This window comes from Sceloporus occidentalis, unplaced genomic scaffold, assembly GCF_023333645.1.
Source record: "Sceloporus occidentalis isolate IW3139 unplaced genomic scaffold, rSceOcc1.0.p SCAF_8, whole genome shotgun sequence".
Classification (NCBI taxonomy): domain Eukaryota; kingdom Metazoa; phylum Chordata; class Lepidosauria; order Squamata; family Phrynosomatidae; genus Sceloporus; species Sceloporus occidentalis.
The window spans coordinates 41,928,302-41,948,249 of record NW_028316988.1 but is presented as its reverse complement, the minus strand read 5'-3'; the positions used below and the strand labels follow the sequence as shown (position 1 = coordinate 41,948,249).

The window sequence follows — 19,948 nt, the reverse complement described above, 5'->3', positions numbered from 1 at the left end:
TTCACATCTTAAAACATTTATTTTGAAGCTAACATTGTAGTCAACATCCAGAAATTTGTTATTTCCCTCTTGGTTGTGGACTGTGTGAACCGACAAGCCATACATAGCAGCTAAAAAAACCGTTGAAGCTGAACTCTGAGGTTGTTTTTGAGAAATTGGCAGCTAAGAGGGGAAACCTGGCCTTTTCAAAAAGGACAAAAAATATAAATATATACACTCTAAATTCACAAGAACAATTGAAGACTACAGTAGTTCCGACGGGGAAACCGTTGGCAAATCAGCATCATGTAAACTGCAGGCTCCACAAAACAGAGCCATCTGAAACCTCTCTGTCGGCCATTCTGTTTGCTTCCAAGGTTTACATTGCGATCTGCCGCTTGTATGGATAGAGAAGCGTTGCAGTGGCTGCTTTAAGGACTTGTGTGCAGAGGAACATGGCGGGAGGAGGTTCTTACACATCCAGCGTCCTCTCCGTTTACACGCTGCTCAGGGCATCGACGCCAGGGAGGACTTTACCTGCGGGAAGTTTAAAAGACACTCCTGTTATGGGGCTGGACATTCTGGCAACAAGAAGCCTCCCTTTTCACATTAAAATCTTTCCACTCCAACAGCAGCCAAGGCTGTTTACAATTGCTATTTACATACTGACGATAAATATCAATAAGCTGAAACCATGAGGAACAGGATGGAGAGTCTGTTTTCTCTCATTTCTGAAAGCACAGCCGGAAGGGAAAGTTTGTATTTCTCACCCAGAAGGTGACCAGATGAAGCTCCAAAAGCCAGATGAACCTCCAAATGGAGGAAGCTCCCAAAGAGCCAGGGACCAGCACAAAAAGGGGGAAGATTAGGTGACCATCATCCATAACTAGAGGCACCTGGACCAGGTCTTTGTTGGGTTGGGAAGAGAAGAGTTCATACAAGAGGAAGACCATAGAGACCCAGATCCAAGCATTCATGAGCATTTGATATTTATCATTCATTGTAATACTGAGTTAATATGATTTAATGCATTTTGGGGCTATTAGATGGGATTTTTCAGAGGCATAACAGTAACGCTGATCTTCACAGAAATATAACCAGTTGTAAAACTCCAAAAGCAGAATGGTTTTAAGTATTTCACACTCTCCCATGTTTCAAGAGCTGAAAGGTTTCCATAATCGTTCCTTCAGCAACCTTTCAAAACAAGCAGCCCACCGTTGTCTACCAGGGGCAGGTTGTGTGTTAAGCTGCTAAGATTAGTTTTTAATCACACTTGTGATGCTTTGAACAATGGCACTCCTACTACCTCCAGTCAATCTAAACTCAGCAAAAACGGAAGGTCACTGAATACCAATTCTGCAGCCTCACAGTGGTTCTCATATGCATTAAAACTAGAGTTTAGGAGGGAACACAGCTAAGTTATTTTATAAATGAAGCAAAAGGAGGTTAATTTGATTCACAACATTCTTGGGGGCTTTATACACCTTCCCCAAGTTCAGCACAGCCTACATTTCGGATGCAAAGTGTCCCCTTTTTAGAGGGACAAGCCTCCTTTTACTGGTGTGCATTCTTTCCTTTCACCATTACATCCTAGGCGACCGAGACAAAAGCCTTGTCCAGCATTGAAACTCCTGGTAATAAACAACTGCAGACTCATTTTAATGGGGCTTCCTTTATGGGAAAATTTACACCTCTTGGAAAACGCTAATTATGAGAGGAAAACAAGATTCATTCATAGGACAGTGTGGCCCTAAGGAAACAACTTATAAATTATCATCCCTTTAAAATCCAAGTCTGACTAACTGCCAGGGACACTCATGTAGGTTTGTGTGATTCTCTGAAGGGCTGCAAATATGGGAAATCTTAACTCTAGAAGCCAGTCTTGCGAGACTGATGAAATAGTGGGCAGAGAAGCTTGGTTCTTTAAAAGGGCCGATGCACAAAACGGAATAATATCAAGACCACAGCTCAACAGGCCACAGCACTATGCCCTTAAGGTCTTACGGAGGTCCTGAATGCTCATGAGAATATGGGACTGTTGGTATGCTATTTGGGCATTCATATGGCGACCCTGATTCTTGCCAGCTGCCTGAATCTGGTCCCAAAGGCACTTGTGTGCATCCATAGGAACTGATTCTGTGAAAAAGCCATTTACTAGGCACTGTCAAGGAAGAGAAGGGAAATAAAAACAAAACCCCCAAGTTATTACCTTCTAGAAGTTCCAGGCTGGCACCGCCTCCAGTGCTAACATGACTGACTTTGTCTTCCGTGTTCCACTTAGCGCAGCATGTAGCAGTGTCTCCACCACCTGTTCAGCAAAGAAAGCACAGCAAACGTGTTTTAGAGCCTTTGGGATGCATAAATTAAGTAAAGCCAGCACTGTTGTTAAAGCATTTGAGGAGGGAGGGGGGATAACAGACCAGGAGAATGAGTGCGCACACAGAATACTTCATTACAATGGGAGGGAGGGCAGGATTTGAAAGGACTTGCTCTGCCTGCAGTAGGTTCAGTTCCCAAGAAAACCCTTGTCTGAAATGGTATCCATTAGAGAAGACCAAGCTCAATTTGACAGGCCAAAGAGCTAAGTTATTATAATAAAGTGTCATCTGTGTTTTCTTATGAAGAAGCCACCATTCCAACTGACTGAAAAGCTCTTCCTTTGAATGGGGTGAGAGGTGGAACCCATCAGTTCTTACCAATGATGGTGACAGAGCCTTTGCTTGTGACTTCCACAACTTTATCCATCACGGCTTTGGTTCCGCTGGCAAACTTGTCCCACTCAAACACGCCTACTGGACCGTTCCACACAATTAATTTGGCTCTCCCCACAGCTTCAACAAAATTCTTAACGCTTTCGGGACCACAATCCAGACCCTAAAGTGAGAAAGAGCAAAACAAGCTGGGTCAGCCACTTCACCAGAAACAGACAAAGGGCCCTCAAAGCCTGGCGTCCATCTTCAAGACCTACCATCCAGCCGGCAGGGATGCCAGAGGCCACCGTGGCTTTTCCGGTGTTGGCGTTCTCATCAAATTTATCCGCAGTGATGAAGTCAACGGGCAAGTTGATTCGCACACTGTTCTTCTCTGCCTTGGCCATCAGATCCTTGACTATTTTTGCCCCTTCTTCATCAAACAAAGAGTTGCCAATCTGGAAGCCAAAGAGAATACATGGCGTTGTTTAGCTACGCAGCCCTGAACCTGGTTGGCGCATTCGGACAGCAGTGGAAGAAGGTAAAAGATGATAGACATAGCAGCCATGAAAGGAGGGAGGCACAGGAGACACTGGCTGCTGGGAGATTTTATGCTGTAACACATATTAAACAAAATCATGAACAAGGCAGAGCCAGTACATGCAGAGTCCTTTACATGCACTGCATCACACAAATAAGGGCAAACGCCACAGGTTGCGTACCTCCATGTTGTTGAGCACTTTGAGGAAGGTGAAAGCCATCCCTCCGCCAATAATCATCTCATTGACTTTGTCCAGTAGGTTATTGATCAGCTGAATCTTATCTTGAACTTTAGCTCTGATGAAGGTGGAGGGAAAAACAGCCACATTACCCCCTGAACAGTTTGCGAACAGAGCTATATATAAACTGCTAGAAAGTGTTACAATATTGTGATATTGTTCCACTTCCACTTGACTGCTTGCCCTTTACAAACACCTGGGACAGCTCTAACCCACATGAAATACAGGATGTAAAGTCAAAAAACCAAGCTAACCTATTGCCATTGTCCCTTGTAAGTTCTGCTTAAGAACAGGTTTATTATAATAAAGAGAGCAAAGGTCAGACTGGCATCTTTCTTGCCATTCTTTCATAGGCCTTTGGTTTCAGCAGGTTTGGGAAGACCATTTACCTAAGGGGGAAAGGACCTTGAATGACAACAGTGGCCCTGAGGATGCATTTGACCTTTGTCTGCCGTAGCCTAAAAGTCGAGAACTGACTAATCACCATACCCTGCTTTACCTAAATATTAACTTGAAACACTAGACCTGTATTTGTCAAGTGAACAGTGTCACTGGGCCCTTGTTCCAGATCCTTCTGCTGAACTTAAAAGTTGTTACTGTTCCCTGCCATTTTGTGGAACATGAAGTAATTTATTCAAGGACAAAGTGGAAAAAAGGGAAGCAAGAATACTTGGGCTCTCCAAAGCCATTCAGTAGACTATGCTGCCCTCTCTTGTCCAGATACGCCTATCACAGACACGCTCAAGACTATGCAATATGTTTAGAAGACAACTCAGCCACAGTGTTTGGTCTGCATTAAATTCCTTCAAAGTTTAAGACTGTCCCCAGGATAGTCTAGTCTAGTGTGCTTTTTAAAAGGAGGAATCTTCCCTTTTAAAAATATCTCACTTGGAAGCTGCAGGGCCCAACATGTACAGCAGCAGTTCATGGTTGCATAATGACAGCCAGTTTCGATTTACACTGCGTGAATTGCTGAGCAGGGATAATGTTTGCAGTCTGAACTCTAATGCAAAGATCAGATACACACACACACACTGATAGGGCTAAAAACTGATTCTCTTCAGGACAGCTTTTGGGGGGGGGGGGGAATCAGTATTTGGACACACTAAGGACACTCTCAGGATCCCTACTGTAAACAATATATTAGTTTATGATATGTGCCGAAGGAGGAAGTGCATTGGTTCTTACCCTCCAAGGATTGCCAGGAAAGGACGCTCTGGATGCTCTAATGCTTTGGCAAAATAATCCAGTTCTTTCTTCATGAGAAAGCCAGCAGCTTTCTGAGGCAGATTGACACCAACCATTGAACTATTTCATTGGGAGAAAGGGGAAAAAACAAAACAACCCTCAGTAATTCACGGCACTGAGGAGTATCTTTCGACCCCATGAGAATTACCGCAAAACCCTTCCAAGTCCACAACTGTACAAATATTTACTTGCAAATGTAAACAATGAAGACAAAACTGCAGGGAAAAATTAAAAGTATTCCTTGAAGTTCGTATCTTTCAAACAATGTTTCTGAGACCTTCCACAAAAAAACATTGTGAAGTAACAAAGGAAGTAATTTATACTAACTGGATGAAATTATAGGAATGCATAGAAAAAGGTCTGCCTTCATAACACTTTTTAAAAAAGCCTTTTTTAAAGCAGATGTGACATGTAAATGTGAATCCCAGGTTTAAAATGGATAGCAAAGGCAGATCTCGGTGCTTCTTTCCTGCAACGTGGACAACGCTAGAATACAGCTGGGAGTACAAACCTAATCTTTCTCACATTAGAAGTATACTATGGCAAAAAACAAGTTTGATTTTTGACACAAGTCTGGCTGTGATGACTTAAGGACAATGGTCACCCACCTGTGGGCTCTATGCGCAGTTCCAAAGGCATCATTGATATAAACATCTCCGAGTTTAGAAAGTGAAGCTCTGAAAGCATCCACTTTTGCAGAGTCAGCCTTAATCTGTGGAGAGCGAGATTAAAACCCGAGGTTACTTGTTTTTCCTTATTGACAGGAACTGAACATTCTCATGTTGGAGATGGCAAAGGCCATTTCCAGGAACACCTCCCTCTCCCCCAATAAGTACTGCCACAGCCAATACAATAAATATTGGAAGATGTCTTCTGAAGGCCTCTGGTCACACTCACAACTACCCTCTTTACTCAACTCAAACACTGGCATCAAGAGCTCTGAAACTGAACACACTGCATATGAATGGGAGGAAGTGTTTGCAAAGCTAACAAAACTACAGTGTGTACTTGAAAATGGGAGAGAATAGAGACAAATGTGAGCAAGTGTGCAAGAATCAGGGTTAAATTACTCAGCCTGTGCTTCAAGCAAAGGTTCAGGAATAAAAGGAGAGCAGCAGTGTATTAAAAGTTGCATCCAGCACTCGGTCTACAGTTTGCTTGCACATGTTTCTGGAGCACTGTGTGGTGTTCTATATCAACCCAGAAAAGGGCACCTTACTGTATATAAGCCTTCCACACTTCGGGGGCTTCAAAAAAGGAGCCAAGCTCAAGGCCTAATGGGGTCAGAGCGGCTAAGAAAAGAAACCAACTGGGATCAAGCACTTTCAATGACCTTCAAGAAAATGTCAGAGGTACAAGATGCCATGAGCAGGAGGCAGGAAAGCAAGTGGCCTCTGCATTCAGGGGGTTTCAGTCCCAGCACAGGGTCTGGATATGCCCTCTGGTTGTATATGCTCTTTTCATCCCAGGCTATGCCTTTTTCTTTCCTCCTCAAGAACATTTTCAGTAAAGAGGTACTTTGTGCCTCATTTCCTTCAGCCATTTTTCTTCTTTCTCTGCTTTGATTCAAACTCCCTTTCAAAGAAATACACCACTTGATACATCTTCTTCCATGTATACTGGCAATAACTGCTATGGAGGGATTAATGAAAAGGCTTTTATTGCTGGCAATAGAAGCCTTTTAAAAAGCCAAATGCAGCACAGGAAAGCTGTGAGGTATCACTTTTGGGGAAAGAATAGATTGAGAAGAAGTAAAGAGAATCCCTTGTTTGCCACCAGCAGCTGCCACAGGAGGATGGGTTTATCTTTGGGAAGAAGAAGTGTATGTTGCATACATGTAAAGGAGTACTTAAGATAGCAAGTGAGTGTATATTAATGACAAACTTTTTTTTAATGTATTCTACCAGACATTTTCTATCTGGGCTGCTCTTCCTTCATTTACTAAACCACCTTGTGATTCTGTTTCCTGCCATGTCACAGAGGATGAACCATTATCAACTGTTTGTAAAACATCTGTTTACTATGATTACTCTTGATTTGGGAACAACTTGTGAAGCCAATAGGAGTACAATGTCTTACCTTGTTGCCTGAAGCATCCTTCCCCTTTCCTTCTTCTTCTACATGGAACCGGAGATTTTCCAGGAGAATGACAGAACCAGCTGCAGGATTAGCGCAAGCGGCCTCCACCTCTGCACCAACACAGTCTTTCATGAACAGGACATCCCTGGAGACAATCCAAGACATGCAGCGTGAGCTCATTATTTTAAATGGTTATTTCACAGAAAAATTACAGTGCCTATTGCTCATCTTCAACAGGTCTGATGCCATACCTGCCCAACAGTGCTTTGAGTTCTGCGGCCACTGGTTGCAGAGAGTACTTGTCAGGCATAGGAACGCCATCAGGTCGCCCCAGATGGCTCATAAGTACCACAGACTTGGCTCCATTGTCCAAGCAATGCTTGATGCTTGGGACAGCTGCCTTAATTCTGCAATGAAAACACAAGATGAAACAGAAAGTTTAATTCAAAGGGTCACACCTGTGAACAGAAGGCTTCTATCATAACTCTTACAAAATGCTTCCTTTATGACAGGGGAAGAATGAAGCACCAAGATCGTTTTTGTGATTCTTGACACCCTCAAGATCCCCCAGACCAGCCCGTTTTTGGCAAGAAATAAGGGTGAATTGTCTCTCCTCAATATATTCAGGCATGACAACTCAACATGTTGATACCATAAATGTTCTTGGAGCCACTTGCCTTTCTAGCACCCAGAACATCACTTCTACACTGTGAATACAGAGAACTATTTTCAAATTGTCATTTTAAAAGAGAAAGCACTATATGTATTTGGTGTCCATGAGGATAAATATGGTTTAAAACATAGAAAGAGCTTACCTTTGGTTGTTGGTTATTTTGTTGTCCTTCATTGGGACATTGAAATCAACCCTAAACAAAAATAAGGGAAAACTATTAGTAAACTCATAAATTATGCCTCGCCTGCCTTACGCAGTGCTGGAAGCCAAAAGCAAGATCCTCAAGAAAGGACTGGATCGAGACTATGTTAGGATGGATAAAGAAGGAGAGCTTATTTCATGGTTACCATGTTATAGCCATCACTTTTTAACCTGCCGCTCAAAGGATGGCACATGTACAGAGATATGCACCTCGAGGGTCTCTCCAACCGATGTGTCACAAGGAAAAAGGGGCACAGAATGGGTGGAAATGGTCAAAACCTTAGCGCTGGGCCTGGAAGGCTGGGCAATAGACCCCACATGCGTTTCCAAGTCAAGGTTAACACAACATAGTCCTACTTGTTCTCTGTTCCAGATGTTGTTGCACAGCATCTTCTGCAGGCCAAAGCAATGCTCAGGAATGAAAAGTGCAATCCAACAACTGCCCAGACCCATTTCTATTCCCAACTTTAAACTCATCTGACTGCCTTCAGCAAACTATTTACCAAGTTAGTACTGCACTTGGTCTATTGGAGGAATTGCTTATTGATTTGACTTGCCTTAACCCACACCCCTAAGAGGACCACTTTAATTTTTAATAAGTATTTTACATCTACTTCACTTCTATTCTTATCCTTAAAAATTCTGACCAAGCTTTAAGACTGCTTTCAGAGGGCAAAAGCATAAGCACAGATATGCAAGCATTTAGTGGCCACCTTTAAGCACTGGGTTTTACATGAAGTTCTCATTATTTATGAGGCTTTGCTTGATTCTGCTGGTGCTGTACAAAAGAAGCATGGCTTCAGTGAGCGTGAAGAGGCATTTCCTCAAGCTCTCATCTCACATGGCTATGAAGAGCAATTACTCAGCAGAAGCCCTGGCATGCCGTAACATGGCAGACGGCTAGGAGGAGCTTCAGGAGACACTTTTTGATGCCCGTTTTGTGCCCCAAAGCTGAAAGACAGAGGAAGTCATGCTGTGAAATATAGTAAGAGAGAGGATAGGAGAATGAGAAGCTTCAGGAGACCAGATTTTGTTTCCATTAAAATAGGGAAAGGAAGAATGTGTTAACGCCACTCTGAATGTAGAAGTCTAGAACAACGCTCTCCAGATTTCAAAGGGCCAAAGGCTCAACAAATCCTCTCCAGACCTCATATAACTCACTGTAGAATCTAACATCACTTCAGCTGGGAAAAAGGAAAAGACCTGATTCTTCAAGTAGGGACTGATAACCATGAAATGCTGTGTCAGATTTTTAAATTCCAAGTTATACAACTATTCACATTTGAGGATTATGTAACTTGTAATACGGCTTCGCAGGCTACCTGATGTGGATGACTTGCTTTCCCCCCCTTAATATGTTGAGGACAGGTACTATAGTTGTGGCTACTGCTGTTCCCTTTCAGTTCCACTTCCTTGCAAGATAATAACTCCAGCAACCACCAGGAACAAGCTGAATCAACTCCAGGCCTTAAGCAGGGCTGCTCCTCTGATAACAACCCTCAACTGAGAATTACAAGAAGGACCTCTAAAAACCTGTCTCCTCAATCTGTGAAAGGGCTCCTCCCTTTTCAATGTTAAAAAGCAAAACCATCGTAAGCGACTTGCAGCCAAGGATAGGATATAAATGGGTGCAAAAAAAACCAAAACAAAAACAAACACAAACAACGGGGGGGGGGGGGGGGACAAGCTACTGAAAGTTTGGGCAAGTTTTAGATTGGGAGCCCAGCAGCAGCAGCCGCCGCAACGTCTCCTCTTCTGCCAGGGCAGAAATAGCCTGGCATTTACAACCTTTAAGGCTGTCCTGAAAGGCAGGCTGTCTTTATTCAGTTGAGTCCCTGGCGCTGAAAGATCTCTCTAATGAAAAGCACAAAGCTCTACCTGTTTATTCAGAAGCCCAAGGGCACTTTCTTCAGAACAAACGTCCGAAGGACAGTGTTGCTCAGGAGTCCAAACTTAGAGGTCACTTTTAGACTGCTCTCAAAGTCATTCAGAGATGGTTAGCTTCCAAACTTCTACCTGACATTTCAGGGAGAGAATGCAGACTTATCCTGAGATCAAATGCATCCCACCCCAAAACAATTTAAATCCAAAACACACTGCCGAAATAATCCAGTCTGAGACTGGTTTAACTGGCCTGGCTCAGTGCTAGCCAATCTTGGGAAGTGTAGGTTTATTTCTAACAGGCCTTTTGCAACCTTACTTTTTAAAAACAGGATATAAAAGCTATAACCATACCAATGTTAAAAACCTAAGCAAAACACTCACCCCATGTAAAAGCCTACTTTTAAAGAATCCTTATTACTCATGATGCCCCAATAAATAATGATGATGATGATAGTTGTAGTTAGTTTTCCTCTTTAGAGGTTCACTTTATACTAGAATGACAATTCTGAACCTGTCTTGTTTCATATAATTAATAATTAAGCGTCTCTTTTTCCATCCACTTATTTGGGGCAGGAGAGTTAAACCAGCATCAAGGCTGCGGAAGGCCAAAAGGCAACGGACTTAAAACGTGCCGCGAGACACGCAAAGCCTTCCCACCCGGTTTGTGTGTGGCATGAGTGTGTCCTGCCATAGTAAAACACATCCAGCGACTCATTATGAGACACTGACGATGAGTTAAAAGACATCTCTTTTGGTCCACGCAGCTTCCCTGGCGTCATTCCAGCTTCTGAGATTTGGAAGGCAATCCTATGGCTGCGTTTGAGCAGAAATCCCGTTGGTCTGGGTTTGCTGTGGATCAGATCCAGGTCCCTGGGATCTAAAATGATTTTCTGTTTCGGCTAAAATAGAGAATAGCATTTTTTGCTTTGACTTAGGACTGGCATAATGGCAGAGTCCTGGTGTGCCATACTGGTATTTTGGCCCCGGGGCAAATGAAGAGAGAGGTCATTTCTGATGGGAAACAGAAGCTGAACTGCTTTTCCATTTCTTTTCCTTAAAAGACATATTTTTAAAAGGCATTTTTGATCCAAAAAAGCCACACTGCAGAAATAACCCGGTTTGAGAGCGCTTCAGCTGCCCTGGCTCAGTGCTAGGAACTGTGGGAATTGTAGTTTATAGTGGCCCCAGAGCTCTCTGACAGAGAAGGCTCAACGGCCCACAAAACTACAATTCCCATGATTCCCTAGCACTGAGCCAGGGCAGTTAAAGCGCTCTCAAACTGGGTTATCTCCTTTGCGTGTGGAGGCTTTTAAGGGTTAGGGACGGAGGGTTCTTATTTAGAGGTGTGTGCTTTTCCTTATTAACTTTTTGCAGAGCTTCAATGGGGGGGGGGGTTAATTGTTTTAAATGAGCGTGAAAGAGCCATTCAGACGTTGCAAAGCAGCCAGCCAACCCAGGCCTGCATCTCTGGCAGGAGGCAAGAGCCCAGGTTAGAAAGGCACCCCTCCCAAACCCCGCTCTTCTGGGCTGCAGGGAGGAAGCATTAGAGAAGAGCTGCCCATGGGAATCCTGGCCCATAGAGAAGCACTGAGCAGGTGTTCCCCAATGATTCCCTATGGGCGAGCATGGTCTCTCTAAGGGGAAATAGTCCCCAATGATTCCCTATGGGCCAGTATTTTGCAATGGCTTCCTATGGGATTCTCCATAGACGGCAAGTCTTCCCCACTGTTTCCCTTTGGCTAAGTATCTCCCAATGATTCCTTATGGGCAAATAATCCCCAGTCACTCTCTCCAGGCAAGTCCTCCCCAATGATTCCCTATGGACCAGTATTCTGCAATGGCTCTCTATGGCCAAGTCCTGCCATTTGTGAAGAGCGGCCCACAAACCCCTGTAAGGCGAGGATGAGTCCAAGCCTGGCCTCCCCGACACGCGTCTGCCCGGCGCACACGTGACACGCGTAGAGCGGCCTACAATGGCTAAGTAGCTGGAGAAGAAGGGGCGAAGGCCTGGGTCTCCCACCTCATGACGACGCGCTTCCCCTTCACGTCCACTTTGTCCAGCGTCAGCTTGGTGGAAAGAGACATAATGGCGGCGGAAGAAGAAGCGGCGAAAGGAGCGTCTGAACAACAAGGAGGCAGCCGCTGCTATGAGCTCAGAAAAAGTCACCTCGGCCGCCCCGACCTTCAAGCCACGCCCCCAAGCCCGCTCCGCCCCCGCACCCTCCTCGGATTGGCCACCCGGCTTCCTCGGCGTCGAGTGATTGGCTGGGAGGAGTAACCGCTACCCGGTGGGCGTGGCCTAGGAAAATGGCGGCAGAGGGCGGTTTGGTCACGTCGCTCACGCAGGCGATGCTGCTGCCTCAGAAAAGGAGGGCGGCCCTGGTCTGAGGGAAAAGCCTCGCCTTCTAGTTCCTTTCTGGGCCGCCTTTCCTCTCAGGAAGGCACCCAAGGCGGCCCACAAATAGAAAAAGAACAAGGATTTAAAAACAGTTCAAATAAATAAATGAAAGGAATTAAAATCAGCCACAGCATGAAATTTATAAACATACATTAACAGTTAAAGCATAACTGACACACACACTGCATAAAAGCCCCCCTGACAGGATTATTAGATGTACCTTAAAAGTCGGCATATTAAAAATGTTTATTATTTGATGTGATTATACATTAAAAGTCGGCTTATTAAAAATCCTTATTATTTAAATTATACATTAAAAGTTTTCTTATTAAAATCCTTATTATTTGACATGTTTTAAAGGTTGCTTATTAAAAATCATTATTTGACATGATTATACACTAAAAGTCTGCTTATTAAAATCCTTATTATTTGACATTATACATTAAAATCTTAATTATTTGACATACATTAAAAGTCTACTTATTAAAACCCTTTATTATTTGATATGATTATACATCAAAAGCCTGCTTATTAAGCAAAAATGCACAAAATATACAGTGCAAGCGGCCTATATTGATATCCCTCCATTCCATCTTAATGGAGAACAATTATAATCAATATACTTACAAATGGTAGACCTATGACTCCAATATTGTCATTTTCCCCCTTCCATTTGATTTTTAACCCTTTTGCCTGATGAAGAAGCCAATGGAGCTCCGAAAGCATGCATTTTGTGCATTTGGGTTGATCCAATAAACGTATCGTTGTTGTCTAGATTTTGGATAAAATCCAAAGTACATGTTGTGGCGATACCTTTATTATTAGGCCAACCGAAAAAGGGTAAAATTCATTGTATTTATTAGCTTTGGGGTCCTGCTGGCAATGATGGTAAAAAATCATGGAAAGGAGAGCAAAGGTGACTCTTTTAAAGTCACAAACCTTGCTTCCTTGACACTTTTATTGCTATTATAATCAATATAGGGGCTTGTGGTGCCTCCAGGACAGATGCAGATCTCAAAGAAAAGCAATTGGAAAAATGCATTTTATTGCCTCCTTATATTGCTTTTGTTCCCATTTACCCTCCAGCATTTTGCAGAGGAGGAGGAGGAGGAGGAGGAGGAACAACTTGGGCATTAAGGCTTTTCTACACGATTAAAATATTCAACGTTGGATTCAAATAGATTGCAATCTGGCCATACGTGATATAAAGGAATTTGGGCTTGTTATTTTGGAGGGGCATAAACTCTGCAGGAAAAAGGATGTGGATTTTTAACTGGAATATCTGCAAATATCTGCAGGTTATCGAATGTGTGGCCATCCGTCCAAGTCGCATGGATTCGCATGGCTGCATAATTTCGGCCGAGGGAAGACAAACAGATGCAAATTTGTGCAAGAAAGCAAAGATAATTAAGCCATAAGGTTGCCATAATAAGATGACAATTAGTTTGTGTGTTGGACAACCTTCCTGGACAACGTTTAATTACCTTGGCTGGATGGGATCGTTATGATTCCCCCCCCCCCACTAAATGCAATTCTAATTAAACTAGATGCAAACTTGTATTTTAACAATGAAGGCTCCTTGTTTTATTTCATAACAAACCTGGAAACGGTACAGACCCAGCACAGACTGAATCCGGCGTGACTTATCAATAGGCCTATTGTTGATCCAAGTGACTGATATTGTCAATGACATCTGCTTTGACCTTGATGCCGAATCCGGCCAACGCTTCCTTTGTGTGCTGCAACCTTTCAAAATCCAACAAGCCTATTAAATAATAATAATAATAATAATAATAATAGCAAACAAAAGGGAAGTGGAGTGGTTTGAGATCCACTGGATGGAAAATGCAGCATCTGGTAAGTTTAATTTCAAGGTGTAATTCTCCCAAAAGCTGCCTTGGTGGTATGACTTTGGTTCAATATGACTTTGCTGTTCACTGCATTGAGTCCCTATATTGGAAGAAAGGTGGGATATAAGTAAATAAGATGATGATGATGATGATGATGATGATGATGATAGAAATCAAAAGGGTCTGGAAAACCAAGGGAAAGAGGAATTGGTCAAAATGATCTCGTGTAATTATTTGCAGAAGAACGAAACTGTGCAAATAGCCTTCTCTGCAGCAGAGGGCAATAAAGACCAAGAAAAACAGTAAGTCAGATTCAGGACTGGAGCAGCAAAGATATGAATTCCATCCTCCAAGTTTCCGCTATGAGGTCTAAAAGGCCTTTTAAAATGCCTTTAAAAGGCCTTCATCCTGCTGGGAGTCCCAACCAGACGACATTCATTGCATTACATCTTGAATAGTGAGTCAACACCGAGTAAAACAGCATTGATTCAGTTGGTCTACTCTGTTTGGAAACCCGCAGAATAACTTTGGACAAGTCTCTCTCGGACTCAAAGTAAACGTCTTCAGATATATCTTGCATGAAAGCTGAACCAGAGAAATATAATGGTTTGAGTGTTAGACTAGGACTCTGGGAGACCAGGGATTGAATCCCTGGTCAGCCATGGAAACTGGGCAAGTCACATTCTCTCAGCCTCACTGGAAGACAATGGCAAACCTCCCCTGCCAACCTCTTGCCAAGAAAACCCAATGAGAACCAGCATGATGTAGTCATTTTTGTGATGGACTAGGACTCTCAGGGCTAGTGATGTGATATGATTAAAAGCGAATCACTGATCAGGGTATATGACCGTTGTTCCCATTTGAAACTGGTTCCAATCCTACTTTGATCAGTGGTTGCAATGAATCAAATCTTCTATCTATTTGTAAAGGAAAAACTGATAGAAGATTCAATTCATTGGTTTTGCAACCACTTGCCTCACTGATTGCAAGTACTTGCAAAACCAATATTGTTCTTCTATCAATTTATATGTGTGTGTGTGTATGTAGTTCCGGGTTGCCGCTTACATCACTGTTGACGCACAGATGATTGACATGCGTTTTGAAACGGCGCAAACTAGTGCCGACAACAATCGTGCCAAAAAAGAAGAGATTACATGGGGATAATGAAAAGATCCGCTTTCATAGTGGGAACGACGGACTTTTTGGGATTGATTTCCAAAATGGAGCGAAGGCGAATCGCACACTGCTTTAAATGTAAGTGGGAAATGAGCCCCAAGATGGCTATGTTCTGGTCTGTCTTAGTCTAGTCTAAACTTTGTGGTTGTTCTGTGCTTTGGAGTCGACTCTCCTCGGCTTTTCTTGGTGAGATTTATTGTGCAAAGGAGGTTTTTCCTTCCCCAAAGGCTGAGAGACAATATGACTTCCATGTCTAAGCAAGGATTCGAACCAGTCCCAGCCGTCTCTCTCTCTCTCTAAATTTTGTTGGAGATATTTATTTGGAGAAGAGCAACGAAGCGGACAAAGTGTCCTGGTGCATTATGCAACCAAGGGAGAAAATGACGCGAAAGATAACTCTAATATTCTTTGAGAATACTTGAAATTTGAACACAATCAAAAGAAAAACCTGGTTTGGAACAAAATGGTTTGAAATTGCTGCTGGGAGAAACTATCATGAGCCTTAAGGAAGGCATTTTGTAAAATACGAAGCAAAGTCAGGCATCACAAGGAACCAATTGTTTGGGCAATTTTGAGCATATGAGATAAAGCAAGAAAATCCCCAACCCCATTGATGCTCAAGCCTTTTCTTTATCTAAACTGCTTTTCTATATATGTATCTAGATGTTGGTTCAGATCAGAGCTCGCAAATTACTGTTCTAGCTTTGCATTGATGATAAACCGGTGTGAGTTCCTCCCAAAACAGGGGTTAAGAGCCAACACTTTGACAAAACGCCAAGTTTGTGTAGTTATTAAAATGGTGCCCTGAAATGTTCATTATATCTCATCTTTTTAAAGAGCTTTGTGCATGATGCTGCAACAGAGAAGAAAAATCAAATGCTCTTTAGGCTTCGGCTCTTTGATGGAAAGTTAATTTCGCTCGTGATCCTCGCCCCCCAGTTCCTCATCAAACGATGCAAACGGTTTGATCAATATTTGGACATCATTTTGATGTTTTAAGTAACATCAGAGGCATCTGTTTGCAAGGACAGGCAGGTCCTTTTTTTCCAGCTGTGCAATTCCAGCTGTGGTCCTTTTGTGAAAGGGCAGCGCAGTTGCAAAACAAGCCGCACAGAGGGAAAATGAATCAATTCTTCATTGCGTGGCTCTTTGAAAATGAGTTATTGTTCTTGCGATGTGCTGTTGCTTCGGCTTCGGCAGCCCTCCGAATGAGAGGCCTCCAAGAGATATGGGGCAGTTTAAGGAAGTAGATAGGGAGTTTATCCCGTGAACATTGTTTCATTGATTGTGCATAATGATTTTGCACAACGTCGCACAAAACCCACCACTAAAGTGGCCACAAGGAAGCATTAATGCACATCTTTTTACTCTGGTGCCACAACAAACAACACTTCCCACAGTTCTGTAGCTATGAGACATGGCAGTTAAAGTGGTGTCAAACTGGATTATTTCTGCAGTGCGGATGCAGCCAGAGCTGGGGATTAGACAGTTTATGGATGAAGTTTGCCTCTGCTGGGGGTCCAAAAGCCAGGACTGGGTGTCCATTTGGAGACACAGCTATTGCACCAAGAATGCCTTGCAAAGTAGATGTCCTGTCAGGACAGACATTGAAGATGAGAGTATCGGCCATTTTCTATTCCTCATTAAACATTTTATGCAAAGTGACTCAAAAGTCTATTTTAGCTCAGGGCTGGAGAGTCCTGGTCCAGCAGGCATGGATCTTTCCCGTTTCACCCTTGGCATTTCAGTGGCACTTTCATGTCCATTAGCTTTCAAAGGCGGCTCTTTTGCTCCTTGGCCGTGGAGGGCTTGCTCTGATCTCAAGAGTAAAAGGGTCACTTAGCTTTCATCCATTTGCATTTAGTTCCCAAATCGAAAACCAGAGGGAGGGAAGAAGCAACAGCTGCATTTGGCCGATCAATAACTTTGTAGAGGAGCAATGGTCCAAAATGACATTTTGAGCTTTGTCAGAAAAGGATGGCCATAGCTGCTCCCTGGAACCAGAGAGCTGTAAATAAGTCAGACAGATTTACATTCGCTGGAGTTAGGGGCACAAGTCCCCCGTGAAAGTGGGAAAATAATAATTAAAATAACACATTAAAAAAAAGGAAAGAACACCTCTCTAGGAATCTCTAGTTCCTCCAACACAACTCTATGTCAACATCTGGCAGAAGGTGGCCACAGCACTGTGTTGAAGGACCTACAAATGCATAGAGAAGTATTTTCTCTAGGAATCTCTAAGTCTTCCAGTGCAACTCTGTGGTCAATATCTGGCAAATGGTAACCATAGAATTGCACTGAAGGACCTATAATGCATAGAGAAATATTTTCTCTAGCAATCTCTAGGTCCTCCAGCAGAACTCTATGGTCCACATCTGACCATTGAATTGTGCTAAAGGACCTACAAATGCCCAGATGAGTGACGATCAGCGCCTTCGATGTGCCATTGGATTCCCTGCAGAAACAGTCCCTGGGCATTATTCCTCAGTGCACAAGAACATAAGAAGCAGAAGGCACATGGGCAAAGATACCCTTGGTTGCACAACATCCGTATTCAGCAGAAGAGTGGAACTGTGGATTTATTCCATGCAAAGGATAGTAGCCGTCTGGCATGGGTCAGCCCTGAACCCAGAGGCAAGAGTCTGGGATCAGAAGAAGTTTATGGCTGAAAGTAGGGTGATGGTATCCATCTTTGGATGGCTCAGAACCCCCCTGATCACTTTATGATGTCTTTATGATTATAAGACATCACTTTATGATGTTTTCAGAGCGGGAGAAAAAGTTTTGCTCCTCCCAGAGATGAAGAAAAGTATTAATGCAAGCAGTGATATAACCATGCTTAACAGACAATGGCATGATCTGAGAGGCTTCTCCTTTTGTGTTAAGGAGATGCTCTCGCTCATTTTCATCCTTCTTCCTTTTTCTGCCACAGACATTGAATGAGTGCCCTGTTTTTTTCAAAACCTGCCACATGAATTTGGGGGGAAAGGCCACTCCAATAAAGTCCTATTGTAGGGAAGCCAAAACCCTCCAGGAATCGTGGCAAGGTCTTTCTTTGGAGAGGACAGCTTGACAAAGGAGGTTTTTAGAGGGTTCAGCAATGAATAGCAACTGAATAGTTTGGATATAAAGCCATGGCGGCATTACTTCCAATCAGACCTTGAAGATAGCTTTGTCAGTGTGCAAAGAAAAGGATGGAAATGGATTCATTTCTCATTTCCCTCCAAGCCTACAAAAATGCAAGCGAAGTAAGAGCAAACTTCTCCTTGCAGTTTAAACAGGCCTTTATTTTTCTTCATCCTGAACTTATTTGGGAATTGAAAGAGCCTCCTGGAGCGATTGTGTGTTTTGGAAATGGACAGAAGCTGTTTGCGTTCTGGTCCTCAAGCCCTAAGGATAGAAGATGCTCCGGGAAACAGCGGGATTTTCTGTCCTCTCTTGTCAACAGGAGATAGATGGAGGCGGCAGAGAGAGTTCACTTTGCTGAGCAACAGCTATAGCTTGTTCCATTAAAGAAAGGGGGAAAAGCCTCCTCCAAAGAACAAGCTGTTCTTAGAGGGAAAGAGATTAAGAGATGGTGAAGGTTTACAGATTTCAAAGGAGAGGGGTCTTTCTTTGTTCTTATGCTGTTTGCATTTTCATCTACTTGGAGGGAAATGAAAAATGAATCCATTTTCATCCTCTTCTTTGCACACTGGCAAAAGATCTCTCCAAGGTCTGCTTGGAAATAACACAACCAGGGCTTTTGCTCCAAAATATTCAATTATGAATGATTTATGTGAAAGATTAGAACATGACCAAACTGGGGAAACTCTTCCGAATGAGTCAGTCAGGATGGTGTACATTGCAACCAAATACGACCGGAAAAGCAGGTACGATTCAAAGGAAAGGATTCAAAGGCAACAATAGGATTAATTAAGGTGATTAAGATTAATAATCGGATGTCCTTGGTTGGGGTCTCAAGCACAGCAAAATCAATGGCATTGCTGTTCTTCGGGATTGACTAGCGGCGCATGGCACAAACCAGATTCCTGAAGCTCTGAGAAAATAAATGGAGTCAGCCTTGATTCCAGAAGCCAACATCTTGTAGGATCCTGTTTCTCTGAGACCATTATCATGGAGTTGGAAGCAATAACAATAGCATTTACACTCCTATACTACATATCAGTGAACCCAGCCCTCTCTAAGCGGTTTGCAATCTGTAAACCAATTGCCTCCAACAAACTGGGAACTCATTTTACTGACCTACAAAAGATGGAAACCTTGGGCCTCAAGGACTTGAATCCAGCCAAGATGGACGTCCTTCTGGTCAGTAGGAAGACCAGCCTGGGACTATTCTGGATGGGCTTGTTTTCCCTCTGAGAGATCAGGTTCATAGTTTGGGGGATGCTCTTGAACTCAGGGCTGTTCCTGGAAAGCCAGACCGCTGCAATGTCCAGGAGCACCTTTGCCTAAGTTTGGCCAATGTGCCAGGTGTGCCCTTTTTGGGGCCAGGAATGACCGTGAAGGATGGACATAAATTCAAGCCAGATAATGAGGAAATGGAAATAGCCATTTAAAAAAGCAATTTAAAAATGAAAAGCCCGAGTGCGACATTTTCACATGTTTCTGAAAGGTGTGCCTAGTGGGCATGTTCCACCAGGTGGAAGTCTTCTAGAACCAAATTGATTAAGAGAGCATATTAATAAATGTCCAAAGAGAGAGAATTATGAGTCAGAGCTTGTTTATTTCAGTCCTTGAATGAATGATGCGGCAACGTTCAGTCAGCCTTCAGTCCTTGAATGTGCATTGCCAGAGAGAAAGGGAGAAAGAATGAAGATCTGAGCGCATGGCCAGTCCATTTTCTCTGCAGTCTGACTCCTTTCCTCTCTCCTTTTGAGCTTCAAGGCTAAAACTTTACATCAGAACATGCAGTTTCTTATCCTGGAACTTTGCATATTATGTCTTTCCTCCTTTCCTTTTCTGGAAGCAGCTTCAGCTCCGGAGTATCC

At 43.1% G+C, this 19,948-nt stretch overlaps 1 protein-coding gene across 1 annotated transcript; it reads right to left on the bottom strand.

The window, feature by feature from the left end:
• LOC149308749 (phosphoglycerate kinase) lies at positions 1-11,700 on the bottom strand. Its single transcript, XM_089536401.1, has 11 exons — positions 11,554-11,700; positions 7,591-7,641; positions 7,027-7,182; positions 6,776-6,920; positions 5,305-5,408; positions 4,637-4,756; positions 3,392-3,506; positions 2,948-3,127; positions 2,676-2,853; positions 2,189-2,287; positions 1-516 (listed from the first exon to the last, which is right to left on the bottom strand). The coding sequence occupies exons 1-11, from the start codon at positions 11,616-11,618 to the stop codon at positions 476-478; spliced, it is 1,254 nt and encodes a 417-aa protein (XP_089392527.1). The 5' UTR covers positions 11,619-11,700; the 3' UTR covers positions 1-475.
• Positions 11,701-19,948: the final 8,248 nt, after the last annotated feature.

Excerpts from the sequence above, each read along its gene's own strand:
- LOC149308749 (XM_089536401.1), bottom strand. The coding sequence starts at position 11,618 with ATGTCTCTTTCCACCAAGCTGACGCTGGACAAAGTGGACGTGAAGGGG. Across the intron at positions 2,288-2,675 it reads AGGCTCTGTCACCATCATTG|GTGGTGGAGACACTGCTACA; the intron begins GTAAGAACTGAT and ends TTTGCTGAACAG. Across the intron at positions 517-2,188 it reads CAGCCTGGAACTTCTAGAAG|GTAAAGTCCTCCCTGGCGTC; the intron begins GTAATAACTTGG and ends AACTTCCCGCAG.